This window comes from Grammomys surdaster, unplaced genomic scaffold, assembly GCF_004785775.1.
Source record: "Grammomys surdaster isolate TR1022 unplaced genomic scaffold, NIH_TR_1.0 193, whole genome shotgun sequence".
Classification (NCBI taxonomy): Eukaryota; Metazoa; Chordata; class Mammalia; order Rodentia; family Muridae; genus Grammomys; species Grammomys surdaster.
Window position 1 is genome coordinate 10230962 of NW_021604638.1, and position 11964 is coordinate 10242925.

The 11964-nt window shown below is 49.6% G+C and overlaps 2 protein-coding genes across 2 annotated transcripts in view; one reads left to right on the plus strand and one right to left on the minus strand.

Moving 5' to 3' along the window:
- Spint3 (serine peptidase inhibitor, Kunitz type 3) overlaps nucleotides 1-1453 on the plus strand; it is a 3394-nt gene extending 1941 nt beyond the window's left edge. Inside the window, exon 2 of the mRNA XM_028769512.1 lies at nucleotides 1157-1453. Within this exon, the coding sequence (XP_028625345.1) occupies nucleotides 1157-1347 (191 nt within the window). The 3' untranslated portion in view covers nucleotides 1348-1453. The remainder of the gene's footprint in view (nucleotides 1-1156) is intronic.
- Nucleotides 1454-2694: 1241 nt separating this feature from the next.
- Wfdc2 (WAP four-disulfide core domain 2) lies at nucleotides 2695-8469 on the minus strand. Its single transcript, XM_028769761.1, has 5 exons — nucleotides 8291-8469; nucleotides 7636-7779; nucleotides 6914-7045; nucleotides 5183-5329; nucleotides 2695-2874 (listed from the first exon to the last, which is right to left on the minus strand). The coding sequence occupies exons 1-4, from the start codon at nucleotides 8364-8366 to the stop codon at nucleotides 5184-5186; spliced, it is 498 nt and encodes a 165-aa protein (XP_028625594.1). The 5' UTR covers nucleotides 8367-8469; the 3' UTR covers nucleotides 2695-2874; nucleotide 5183.
- Nucleotides 8470-11964: the final 3495 nt, after the last annotated feature.

Genomic DNA, 11964 nt, shown 5'->3' on the forward strand with positions numbered 1-11964 from the left:
GAGAGAGAGAGAGAGAGAGAGAGAGAGAGAGAGAGAGAGAGAGAAAAGACACCTAAGCTTTTCTTTTGGCCTTCCCACAATATGTGTGTGCCCAATACACACACACACACACACACACACACACATACACTTGTGCATACACAGACGAAATAGTAATTGCGAAGATAAAAACACATAGTGACAAATTCTTCTTTGTTGGGCGTTTGCTGAGAACACAGAGACTGGCCCGTGTTGGGGACTAGGACTGCAGGCTAGTAGTCAGGGTTTGTGTTGCTGGGTCTCATTGCTTGAGAAGGAAAGGCTACTCAGCAGCAGTTCACTGTTACCCACTGACTTTTGAGTTGTTGGATTTACTGGTGCTTTTTATTGGTTGTTTTTGTGTGGTTTCGTCCCCTGTTTGTTGCGGTGGTGGTGGTGTTTTGTTGAAAGTGGTCTCACTGTATAGCTCTGCCTGGCCTGGTGCTCTCTAAGTAGACTAGGCTGGCCCCCAACCCACAGAAATCCTCCTGCCTCTGCCTTTCCTGAATGCTGGGATTAAAAGTGTGTTCCAGCACACCCAGCCTTCATTAGTTGTCTTTAAACTCTCAATTAGCCTCAAAGTGTGAACATTAGACTCCATTTTACAGTGAGAAAAAACTCAATGCAGAAGAGATCTGAAGATATAAGACCTTTGTTCAAGGTTATACAGCTAGCAAATGACTGAGTCAGACTTGAAACCCTGCTCTCAGATCCTAGGCTCACCCTTTCTCTGCAGTCTGTCCATTCTGGAACAGACGGTGAGATGGGAGGCAGAAGCCTATGGGGTCCAGCTGTGGAAAATCAAATCTGAGGGGGCAAAGGAGATACAGTGCTTGGTTCTCTGTGTCACAGACAAGCTGGAAGCTTTGAGAAGTGAAGGGACGTCTCCAGTCTCATGCAGAAGGGGGTGGCTGAGCTGGATGTTTGAGTCAGGATCCTAGGCAAGGGAGTTTGAATACTTACAGAAGCACAGGCCTTGGCTTCTGTGGAGAAGAATTAGGCTGGGTGGGAAGGTGTGGCTGTTGTGGGTGACCTCAGCCTTGCACCTTGTGGCCATGGAAACCTCCAGTAGAGGAGATAGTAGCCCAGGGGACGATGATGGATTTGGTCTCCTTAACCACTCTTCTTCTTCTTCAAGTGCCCAGGAAGTCCTTACCGCCTGTGTGCACACTTCCTAAGGAAAGGGGTGAGTGCCGAGCCATGTTTGTGAGATGGTACTATAACTCCAAAATTGGCCGCTGTGACTGGTTCCATTATGGAGGCTGCAGAGGCAACCAGAACAACTTCCTGAGCAGATATCAGTGCCAGGCATTCTGCACAAATATCTGACTTGTCAAGCCAACCGGACCTCTATGGAGCCAAGCTCCCTAGGGGTCCCTGAAGGGTTTTGTTTGTGAATAAAAAGTGCATTTCTCTAAATACATTTCCCTAAGATCACTTCCATCTCCGAAATTGTACAGATGTTGTCATCCTGTCTAAAGAGCCTTCCTTCCGGAGTACAGATATTCAAGCACATTGGGAAAATTGAGAAATGACGCTCATTTCTTAGTATGAATTACTCATTTCACCCCCGAGAAGAAAAATACTTCAAAGTGAGGGGGTGAGTTGGAAGTCAAAGGCTCTAAACCGAACTAAAAAAAAATGACCCTCGACGTAAGGGATGTTTATGGCAGGCCCCACACTAAGCAGAAATGGGAAGAAAGGGGGAGAGAACATGGGAAAAAACTGAAGAGTTTAAGACCACACTTTTAATTTTTAAAATAGGGAGTTTTAATCTATTACTAAAGTCAAGCCATGTCTTTCTGTCACACGGGGAAAGAACTGAAGAGCCTTGTCACACGGGGAAAGAACTGAAGAGCCTTGGTTCCAGGGTTCTCTAGTTTGCCTTAAGCAGCAATTGTTACCCTCTGAAGAGAGAGGAGGATGACATGGAGCTGGCCCACTGTTATTTCAAGGATGCATAGGTACAAAGATAGGCAGGGACTTCTTTTTAAACCACAGGGTGGGGCCAGCGAGATGGCTCAGTGGGTAAGGGTGCTTGCCACCAAGCCTGACCACCTGTCCGTGATCTCTGAACACCCACATAATGGGGAAAAAAAAGAGAACCATTTTCTGTAAGTTGTGTCTTTCTGAGCCTGGTACTTGCCATTTGGCTAGCTTGGCTGGCCAAGATCTGGGAATTAGCCTATCTCCAGTCCTGCCCGAGGCATTCTGCTGCACTTCATTGTTTTAAACACATGTGCTGGGGATCGAACTCAGGTCCTCTTGCTTGTACAGCAGGCACTTAGCCTTCTCACCAGATCGCTGGATTGCTATGAATTACTCTGAGGGCTCCGAGTAGCCAGGTAGCCTCACGAGTGTGTCTCCCAGCACTATGGTTGCCACATAGACATGCAACTCATGAGCAGTGGGCCTGAATGGTTTCAGAAGTGGTTTCCTACACCTCTCAGAGGCCACGTTGTCTCCGTGACCCTTGGAAAATAACCAGCCTCACAGGCCTGGTGCAAGGATCTACTGGAGAAATGCTAACATGGCAGAGGCACACCTGAATTATTGTTCACAACTTCAGAACTAATCCCTGACTGGATTTTGTACCTCAATGACCCAGTTGTCCAGTACTGTCCCACCCACCTAACCCAAGTCAAGACAAACAGAAGAAAGTGGGGAGAGCAGGTGTTATAGCTTCTCCATTGCTGAAAGTGATCACTTTATTGGTTGGAAAAAGGAGATGCTTTTGTGGGACCAGGAAGAAATGCAAAGACCAGAGAGAAAGGAGGCCACGGGAACTACACCGGATGCACGAATAGTCCAGCAGAAGCAACCTCTCTCCATTCCTCAGGCTGCTGGTGGCTGAATCTGGAGGGAGAGACCGAGGCACCGTCATCTATTACGTCTGTCATACTAGATACAAGGGTCACCCAGCTCCCACCTAGCCCGTCACATGTGCACACACAGCAAGGCACTACCTTCTTGGGGGCTCTGCCTGCATTTCCGAACAAGTTCCAGGCTTGCCTCTAGTGCTTCAGATCAAACCTGTTCCAGGACCTACTTGAATATACTGTGGTCCCAAATGGCCACTGTGGCCTCTCTGGAGACCCACAAACATTTATTTCCCTAAGAATCGTCCTTCTACCGCCAAAAAATCCCACCGTGCCTTCATTCCTTAGGTCAAGTTGAGTTAAGTTGACCAAATAGATGCTATTTATCCCCATTCTAAAAGCATATAATTGTGGGTGAGGCGGTGAAGAGGCTAGATAAGGGTCAGAGCTGAAGTCTGAATTGTGGTCGTCTGGTCTGCAATGCCCACCATGGCATGGCAGAGTTCAGGGTCCTAGGAAGACTGTAGCTTTCCCTTACCCAGTGAAGAGCATACTTTGAAATAGCAAGCATGAGCCCTTGGGCACACTACCCTCTTTGGGTTTCAGTTGTCTCTATGTGCACTAAGGGCGTCCCGCAAGCTGTGTTCACAACCAAAGGCTTATCCAAGTTCTTGCTCATCCTGCTCCCTCCGCCTCAAACAGCATCCCCGCCCCAAATCTCACCAAACCACCAGTCATTGCCTCATATGTTTATGCCAGCTCAGGGTCACCCCCTGGGAGGTTTTCTCTGGCTGCTCCTACTCAAGCCTGGGTGACATTTCCTCATCTATTTCCCACAGCAGTGGGCACTAATGAGTGACACAGTCTGTGTCATCAATCACTGCACTGCAAGCTCAGGGGAGTGGTCACCTTTCTGACCTAGAACCTCAGACAGCCACACTGCAGGATCACCTAATGGGACAACCAGGTATCTGTCTCAGTTTCTCCATTTTTAACACTTACTGTGTGGTATAATGCTATATCGAGTGTTTATTTTAAGTGAATGTGTGTATCTATATACACCATGTGTGTGCAGTACTCTTGGAAGCCAGAAGAGGGCATCTGAGCCCCTCAACTGGAGTTATAGATAGTTGTCAGCTACCAGGTGCATACAGGGAACCAAAACTGTGTCCTCTGTAAGAGCAGTAAGTGTTCTTAAACACCCAAGTCACCTCTCTAGACTCATCTTAATGGTATTTTAGTTTTAATCACATAGGGAAGGGTGACTCCACAAATTTCTCATTTTAGTGCCTGAGGCACGAAAGATACTAAGTTTAGTCCTGGATATCTCATACTAAATACTTAGACCATTTCAGACACAACTAAGAAATGCTACCAAAGTTAGCTACCTTGACTACATTTGTCCACGAAGGCTGGCCTTTGGAGTGAATGAAGATCAACCCTCTGTCTCTCACTAAGCATGCAAAGGGATACCACCCTCAACCCCACCAGCCATTGTCCCCTCCCCTAGGACACAGTTACCCACTTCCAAATCCTAACTTACTGAAGTTCCTGTTAAAAGAAAAAGAGAGTTCAGATAGTCATTAGCAAACCCCACTGTTTGTCATGAAATGGTGAACTGGCCACCAGTCTCTCTTGCCTACATCCCGGGCACGGTCCTCTCATCTGTCCATTCACCAGTAAGTCTGTCAATCTTCTCCTGCCCTCCATAGTCTAGCTACATGGCAGCCTACTCTAGGAGAGTCCTTTGGAAATGTTGGGGTGAGTATCTTTCTAAGGACACACCTCTCTGGGTCAAGACAATGACCTCTAAGGCCCTAAGATGAACTGTCCCAGGCCCCAGATATCTTTGACTTCCCCTCACATGTTTTCTCACCTTCTCCTTCTTCCTCACATGCCCCAGCGATGCTCTTGCCTCTTCTCACTGCCTCCTCTGCCTGAGCATGCTCACATGCCTTCTCTTGCTTCACACCTTCTTGGTGAGGCTCCACCCACTCTCCCATGTAAAAGTTACAGTGACACCCCTGTCGTCCCCCTCTCCGGGGGTACACTTCACTCCTGTTTTCCTGTCCCACAGCATGTACCTCCCTGTGGCACACTACAAGATCAGCTTGTTTCTTTCCTTCCTCGTCACTAGACAAGAAAACCTATTGCCCAGCCTCTCTGGTCTGCTTCTTTGGCTCCCACGCTATTCACATATTGTAGATAAATAGTTGCTAAGTTAATGAAAGCGAATAAACAGATCTGTTATCACGGTGTTTTCCAGCCTCTTCCTTTTCAACTTACTTACTATAAGGACCCTTATACCTAGGCGTTTCCAAACCTTCTCTCCTGCTCGCACCTACCTCAGAATTTGGGTGTGGTGCAGGCCATCTTCCCACAGCCGTTGCGGCAGCACTTCATATTGCCAGAACACTGGCTGTCCACCTGGCACTGGTCCTCGCAGAGGCCGAGCTTGGGGAAGTCCACGCTGGGGCAGGCACCCTGCTTTTCTAGGTAGACAGGGAGTACGGGAAAGGAAGCTGAGGGGTAGAGGTAGACAACCAGCAAAGTCTGGTTGAGCACTGCCCTGGTTCACCAACAGCAGAGCTGTCTGACTTCACTGTGGGACCCTGAGCCGCTCACAGGGGTGCTGGGGAGACTATCTGCAAACCTCTATTCCTGCTCCAAGATAACTCTGAAATCACAGAACCTCAGTTTGAGTCCCAGCTCAGCCATTTTCTCCCCTGGTGGTCCTAGAGCCCAAATCTCCCAGAGCACCAGTCTTTAGATATCGAGTGGAATCCCTGTCACCACACTGTGGGGTTGTTGCAAAAGCAATTGTCCCCTATATACACCACCTAGAAAGATCAAACCGCTCGGTAACAGTAATTATAAGCACCACTATCTAATTAGCTCCTGCAGTGAGCCAGGCACGAGTTCATCCAGTTCTCACAAGAATCTTAAAAGAAGTGAATGGTTCTGCTAATATTTCCTTACATTACAGACGGGGAAACTGAGGCAGTAGAGGGTTAAGTGTTTTGCCTAAGACCATGGAGGACTGAGGCAGGATTTGAACCGCAGGAGGTCTGGCCCCAGGGTATATGCGTTTGCCACCAAGCTCAATGTGACTTTATAAGCTGTAAAGTGCAGTGCACATGTGAGAGGTGACACATATACCCCACAATGACTCCCATAGGTACAGTCACTCAGAGCCATGGCCCTCCATATATACGCAATCACCCGTACATATATAAAAACCACCACACACCACACACACCCCTCACCCCACATACTCCACACAGCACCCTCACATCATGTTCCATTCAACGGAAGTAGCAGGCAGGAGCCAGGCCTGGTGAAAGGAAAGATGCAGACAGTGAAGTGGGTAGGCAGATAAAGGACCATGAAAGGGGAGGTTGCCAGCATCCTGGCTTTGCTAGCACATGTGCTCTTGGTGGCTACCCTGAGATGAAATGAAAATAACCCGGAGAGGATACAGTACCGAAGCAAGCTACCTTCTGCAGAACGCCAACTCTTTTGAGAACCTTTGCATCTTGCGTACCACTGCACTTAGCCTACAGATGGACATTCGTAGCATGCCCACTTTGCAGACGAGCAGGCCGAGTTTCAAAGAGCAAATTACTCAGGCTCTCACACTTAGGAAATGGCTAGGACTCAAGCCTCCAGGCTCCTCTCTGGCTCAGGAGGCCATCTGGCCTGTCCATCTGACACAAGGAAACAGTATCTTTATCCACCTGGCAGCTCAGTGTGCCAGCTGGCTCGTCTCCATCTTTCCTGGTCTCTCCTTTTCCAGGCCCATCCGTAGCACCTCCACAGCCAAAATGTGCCCTCCACAGGCAAGTCTCGCCTCCCCCTTCCGCCTTCCTGTTCATGGCATCTTAGGACTCCTAAGTATAAACACTCCCAGCCTCTCCTGGCATCTTTGGGAAAATAGTAAGGGCAAAACGAGGGGCAGGGGCTGTAGACCCGAAAAAAAGACTAGAAATTACAAACTTTGGTTTCTGTTCCTGTCTTGCCCCCACCTCCTAGCCTCATCTTTTCCCTCTTGGAAATAAGATGCTTAGATTCCATACCTCGGTCACCTCCTTTCCTGGTCACAGCCGGTGGCTTCGTGGAGACTTGACTTCCCGATAGTGGACTAGTGTGGGCAAGGCCGGCTGATAGAGTTGTAGTTCTGGTCCCTGAGAGCTCTCCTTCACTCAGTCCTGAAGGTGGTGGAAATAAAGATACAAGAGGGAAATCCAGTGTCAAAGAAAGAACCTCTGCCAGCCACAGGATGGCGGTGTAACTTTGCACAAGAACATTGCTTTTTGGCGGCTCACTTCTACAGACTTAAGATTTGGCAAAAAATTTCCCCTCCCACAGGAATAAATCTTGAGTCTTGCGAGGCCAAACAGTGGAAGGTCCTGCGGGAGGGACTCCCAGAGGCAAGAAGTCCCTAGGGCTCGGGTCACAGCCCTGATGCTACCCAGGGTTTGTCCTCCGACTCCAGCCTAGGAAACCACAGCTCTCGGGACCCGGAACAAAGTCTCCTTGTGTGTTCCCGGAAGCCCGTCATGCACCAGAGAATCGAGTCCAGCCAGGAATGGGGGGGACCCCCTATCCCCTGGGCCGCGCCTCTGTGACGCCTTTGTCCCTCGCATCTACCCCAGGCCAGACCAGGGAGGCCACACGTGGATCGGGTTTCCACCGCTTCCTGGGGTCCCTCAGTCTGGGATGCCCTTCTTCGCCAAACCTGGGCGCTCCCGCCTCTCGCAGCCCCGCCCTGTCCCCTGCCGGGTCGCCGCGGGGCTACCATTAGGATTGGAGCAGATAGAGCTGCACCCGGCCTGGCAGCACTTGCGGTTGTCCGCGCAGTCCTTGTCCAAGGCACACTCCTTCACACAGTCCGTAATTGGTTCGAGCTGGGGGCACACTCCAGGTTTCTCTGCTCCGGTGCCTTGGGATGGGTGGGAGCAGAGAATTGTCAGGGAGAACCGAGCCCAGTCTCAGCGGCATACCCTCTCCCTGCTCCAAGATCCCCAAATTTCAACCCCAAGGATTTCGGATTCTCTGGCCCAGGGGCCGCCATAACATCACCCCAGAGGGCCTCATCTCCGGGCTAGGGGTCTGTGACACTAGAGAGCTCCCTAATGCTTGGCTTCAGAGCCCCCAGTCCTCCGCTTCTGAGCTTCTGTTTGGAAGCTTCAGCCATCCAGGGAGCTTCCCGCTCCTCTTCATCCGGTCTCTGCTTTCAGCGCAAAGAGAGCCTCCGCCCCTCCAACTTTAAGCCTTCACCAGTCTCCCAAGCTCCAGTACATTGGACCCCAGACCCTAAGTTTCAAGGATCACTAGCTGTAGGTAGGCCCCAGGGTTGCAAAATTTAAATTTTCACTGGCCTTCCACTTTCGTCCCAGAACCCCCCACTTCTGAGATTCCCGTCTGGGCACCGCACTCCTGGCTGCACTCACCTATGGCTGAGAGGGGGGTGAACAGCAGCCCGAGTAGGAGGCCTGCGGCCAGCAAGCAGAGGCGACAGGCAGGCATGGTGCAGGTGTGACCTGCAGCCTGGATGGGGGGATTTAACCACTCGTGCCGGGGGGCGGGACCGAGTGAGGGGTGCAGGAGGCGGGTAGGAAGCACAGCGGGCAGTGCGGGCGCCCTGCCACCTCAAGCCATTTCACAATCCCCCGGGATCAGGTGTCACTCTTGGCTCTGGTAGGAACCAGGAACCGAGACAGCTTCCAAGCCGGCTGCAGCCGGACACTTGTCCACTCCTCCTTCGCTTCCTACCTTTCTAGGGCCTGAGGACAAGGCGCCGCTAGGGCAGAAGGCCCAGACCAGGGTCCCTGGGCTCATTTTTAAAGAGTCTGTTGTCCTCCCCAGAATGACTAGAGTCCAGGATTAAGGAGGAAGTGGCAAGGCTGCAGGGAGGCAATTGGAGAGGGAGGGATGGGTCAGCCTGCAGAGCCCTGTTAAGGGATTAGTAGAGGCTGGCGTAGTGGAGGCTACAGAAATAACACTCGTTAACAAAGGAACCCATCTGACAAGGAACATGTCCAGGAAAGAGCAACACTCGCGCAATTTCCAGCCCTCTCAGGCATATCTTTTGTCTTTTCCTGTCCCAGTCCATTAGGGCAGGATAGGCTATTTCACTACTATGACTAGAAAGTGATTTCAGTCACCTACATAGGATGCACAGGCTGGGCCTTCAGAGACTTGTCCCCGACCTAAATTCTAGGCTAAAGCTGTTCAGGCAAGATTTTGAATCCTCATCTCTTCCTCCAGACTCTGTTTCCTCCATGTGCCTACCAAATGACACGCAACAGAGACAGTGAGATGATGGTGACTATGTAAAGCTGACACCTTCAGGATAGCCTTCCCTTTTTTATCAGGTAAAACTTAGCAGTGCAAACTGGGTGTCTTAGGGTTTTTACTGCTGTGAACAGACACCATGACCAAGGCAACTCTTATATAAAGGACAGCATTTAATTGGGGCTGCCTTACAGGTTCAGAGATTCAGTCCATTATCACCAGGGTGGGAACATGGCAGCATCCAGGCAGGCATGGTGCAGGAGGAGCTGAGAGTTCTACATCTTCATCTGAAGGCCACTAGGAGAAGACTGGCTTCTGGACCACTAGGATGAGAGTCTTAAAGCCCACACCCACATTGATACAATTCTTCCAACAAGGCCACATCTACTAATAGTACCACGCCCTGGGCCAAGCATATTCAAACTACCACACTGGGCATGTGCAGGAGTGGGCTTTTCTCTAAAAGTCTCCCCATTTGGGTGTGTATAGGTTCCATAATAAATTCCTCACCCATCCTAGTCTTCCTTTGTTGCCAAGAGTATTCTTGTGGAGAACTGTCTGTTCTCCTGGCCTCTGAAGCTAACAAATGCTACTCCTATCTTTTGCGTCTTGGCTGGGTCTATTTTAGCTTTGTATCAGTCATGATGGGAACCAGTCATGATGGGAATCACCGTATCCAGTTACCATAATCAGAAGGGGGCTGTCTGGTGCTGGTCCTTGGGTGACGGGGACTAGGGTCCACCTCCTCCGCTCCCCATTTGAAGGACCTTGGATGAAACTCCTCTCCCTTATGAAGAGCCATTTTGTCAACTGTAAAAATGATGATCAAGGGCTGGGGATGTGTCTCAGTGGACATGGCATCTGCCTGGTGTGTGTGAGGCGCCAGGTTCAATTCTCAGGGCTTCAGAGAGAGGAAAAGAATGATGATTAAAGTCATGCTCCTGCCCGAAACAACTGTGAAGTCCATACTTCCTGACATAGGAACTGCAGGGCCTGGTGTGTGACTACCACATACACAGCTGCAAATCCCATCAGATGATAAATGCTCCCTGCTACGGATGAGCCTAATGGGTCTAGCCTACCCTCCATGCTGCTACAGAGGAGCCTGATGAGTCTAGCCTACCCTCCATGCTGCTACAAATGAGCCCAATGAGTGTAGCCTACCCTCTATGTTCCTGAGTCTCATGTCTTTGGATTCAACCGACCTCTGGTGGAAAATATTTGGGGACAAAACTGCACCTGTACCGAGGGTGTGCCGACTGTCATTCTTGCTGTTCCTTAAACAATACAGTGTCCCGTTGATTATGGAGGAGGGTGTTTCACAAGACTTAAAGTACACCAGAATATACATGTGTTCTAGGCAAACACTGTGGATTTTTATTTAATACATTTTATTTTTCTAAATGTATAGGCCAAGTTACTGGAGTTCAGTGTTTTGATAAAGTTTGGTAAGATCTTTACTAAATTGCTCCTGAAGGGCTTCCTGACCAGAGAACCCCAAAACCAGCCTCTCAAAGACACAGCAGAGTTGAGACCTTTATTACAGAGCTCTGTCACGCCAGACTAGGCTGCTGAGCACATCCAGACTTGGATTTGGGCTCCTTGTCAGCCTTGCCCCGGATCTGTGACTTCATCTTTCTTGTCCAGCTCTCTGGCGTCTTTCTCCTGCCGTTCTTGAGCAGTATGACAAACCTGTGAGAGCAGTGGTACCCACGGTAGCCTCACTAAGAGGCAATGACAGCCAGAGGTGACAGATGGCCTCAAGGGGACAGAATCCTCCAGATGTGTTTCAGAAGACACACATGAGAACTCATAGAGACTGTGGCAGCAGAAGCAACACCTGCACAGGTTCACACCGACAAAATTCCTGTACTGAGAAAGGACGTGGGCATCAAGTCCCACCCCTAACCAAGAAGCTATTTGCAATTGATGCCTGCAGAGAAAGGGAAACTCCGTTTTCTCCAATGCAGTGTCACTGGATACATCAACCACACTCCGGGACAGGTCCCATGCCTGGGAGTAGTGAGCCAACACAAAATGAACTCTTATTGTGTACTTTTTATTTTGTTTTGGTATTTTATGTCTTTTCTGGGGTTTTTTTGTTCGATTTGATTTGATTCTCATTTTCCTTTTTTTTTTTCCTTTTTTGGGGGGGCGGGGATAGGAGAGAAAGAACATGACGTCGGATGGGTAGGAAGATAGTGTAGATCTTCAAGAAGTTGGAGGAAGGGAAGAGTGTGATAAAGATATATTATTTCTTTTTTAAAAAAATAGTAGAAAAATTAAAAACAAATATTGCCAGGGGAAAATGTCAGGATGTGGAGGTCCCACTCTGCTTTATACAGGGGTCTTGGGCATGTAAATGCCAAAACAATGACCAAGGGGCACAGGAAGGACCTGCAGGCAGCTTCTGGCTCCGGGAACCCAAGATTCTGTAAGGCCCTGGAGGTTTCTGCTGCTGGAGACGAGAGACTTCCTCAACACTAAAAACTGTATGTTGGATGGGTAGGCTTTGCTGATATGAATGCATCCAACCGCTAAGTTTAAGAAGGACGTTGGTAAAATGGCTGAAAAATCTCCCCCAGCTTTGCAGGCCCAGCCTGGAGACTAGAGACATGCCATTGTTGGGAGGGGCTGAGGCTATTTACTCTGAGCTCAGAGAAAGTCAACAGCAAGAAGGGTAAGAGCTAGGTGGGGTCACAGTCGTGGGCAGGCTGCTGAAACCCGGGGCACACAGAGGACACTTTGGTGAACAACTGGTTTAGCCTGTGGACCAAATGGCTACTGAACACTTATTCCCGAGTACGGCTGACTTTCTTCCAGAACGTAT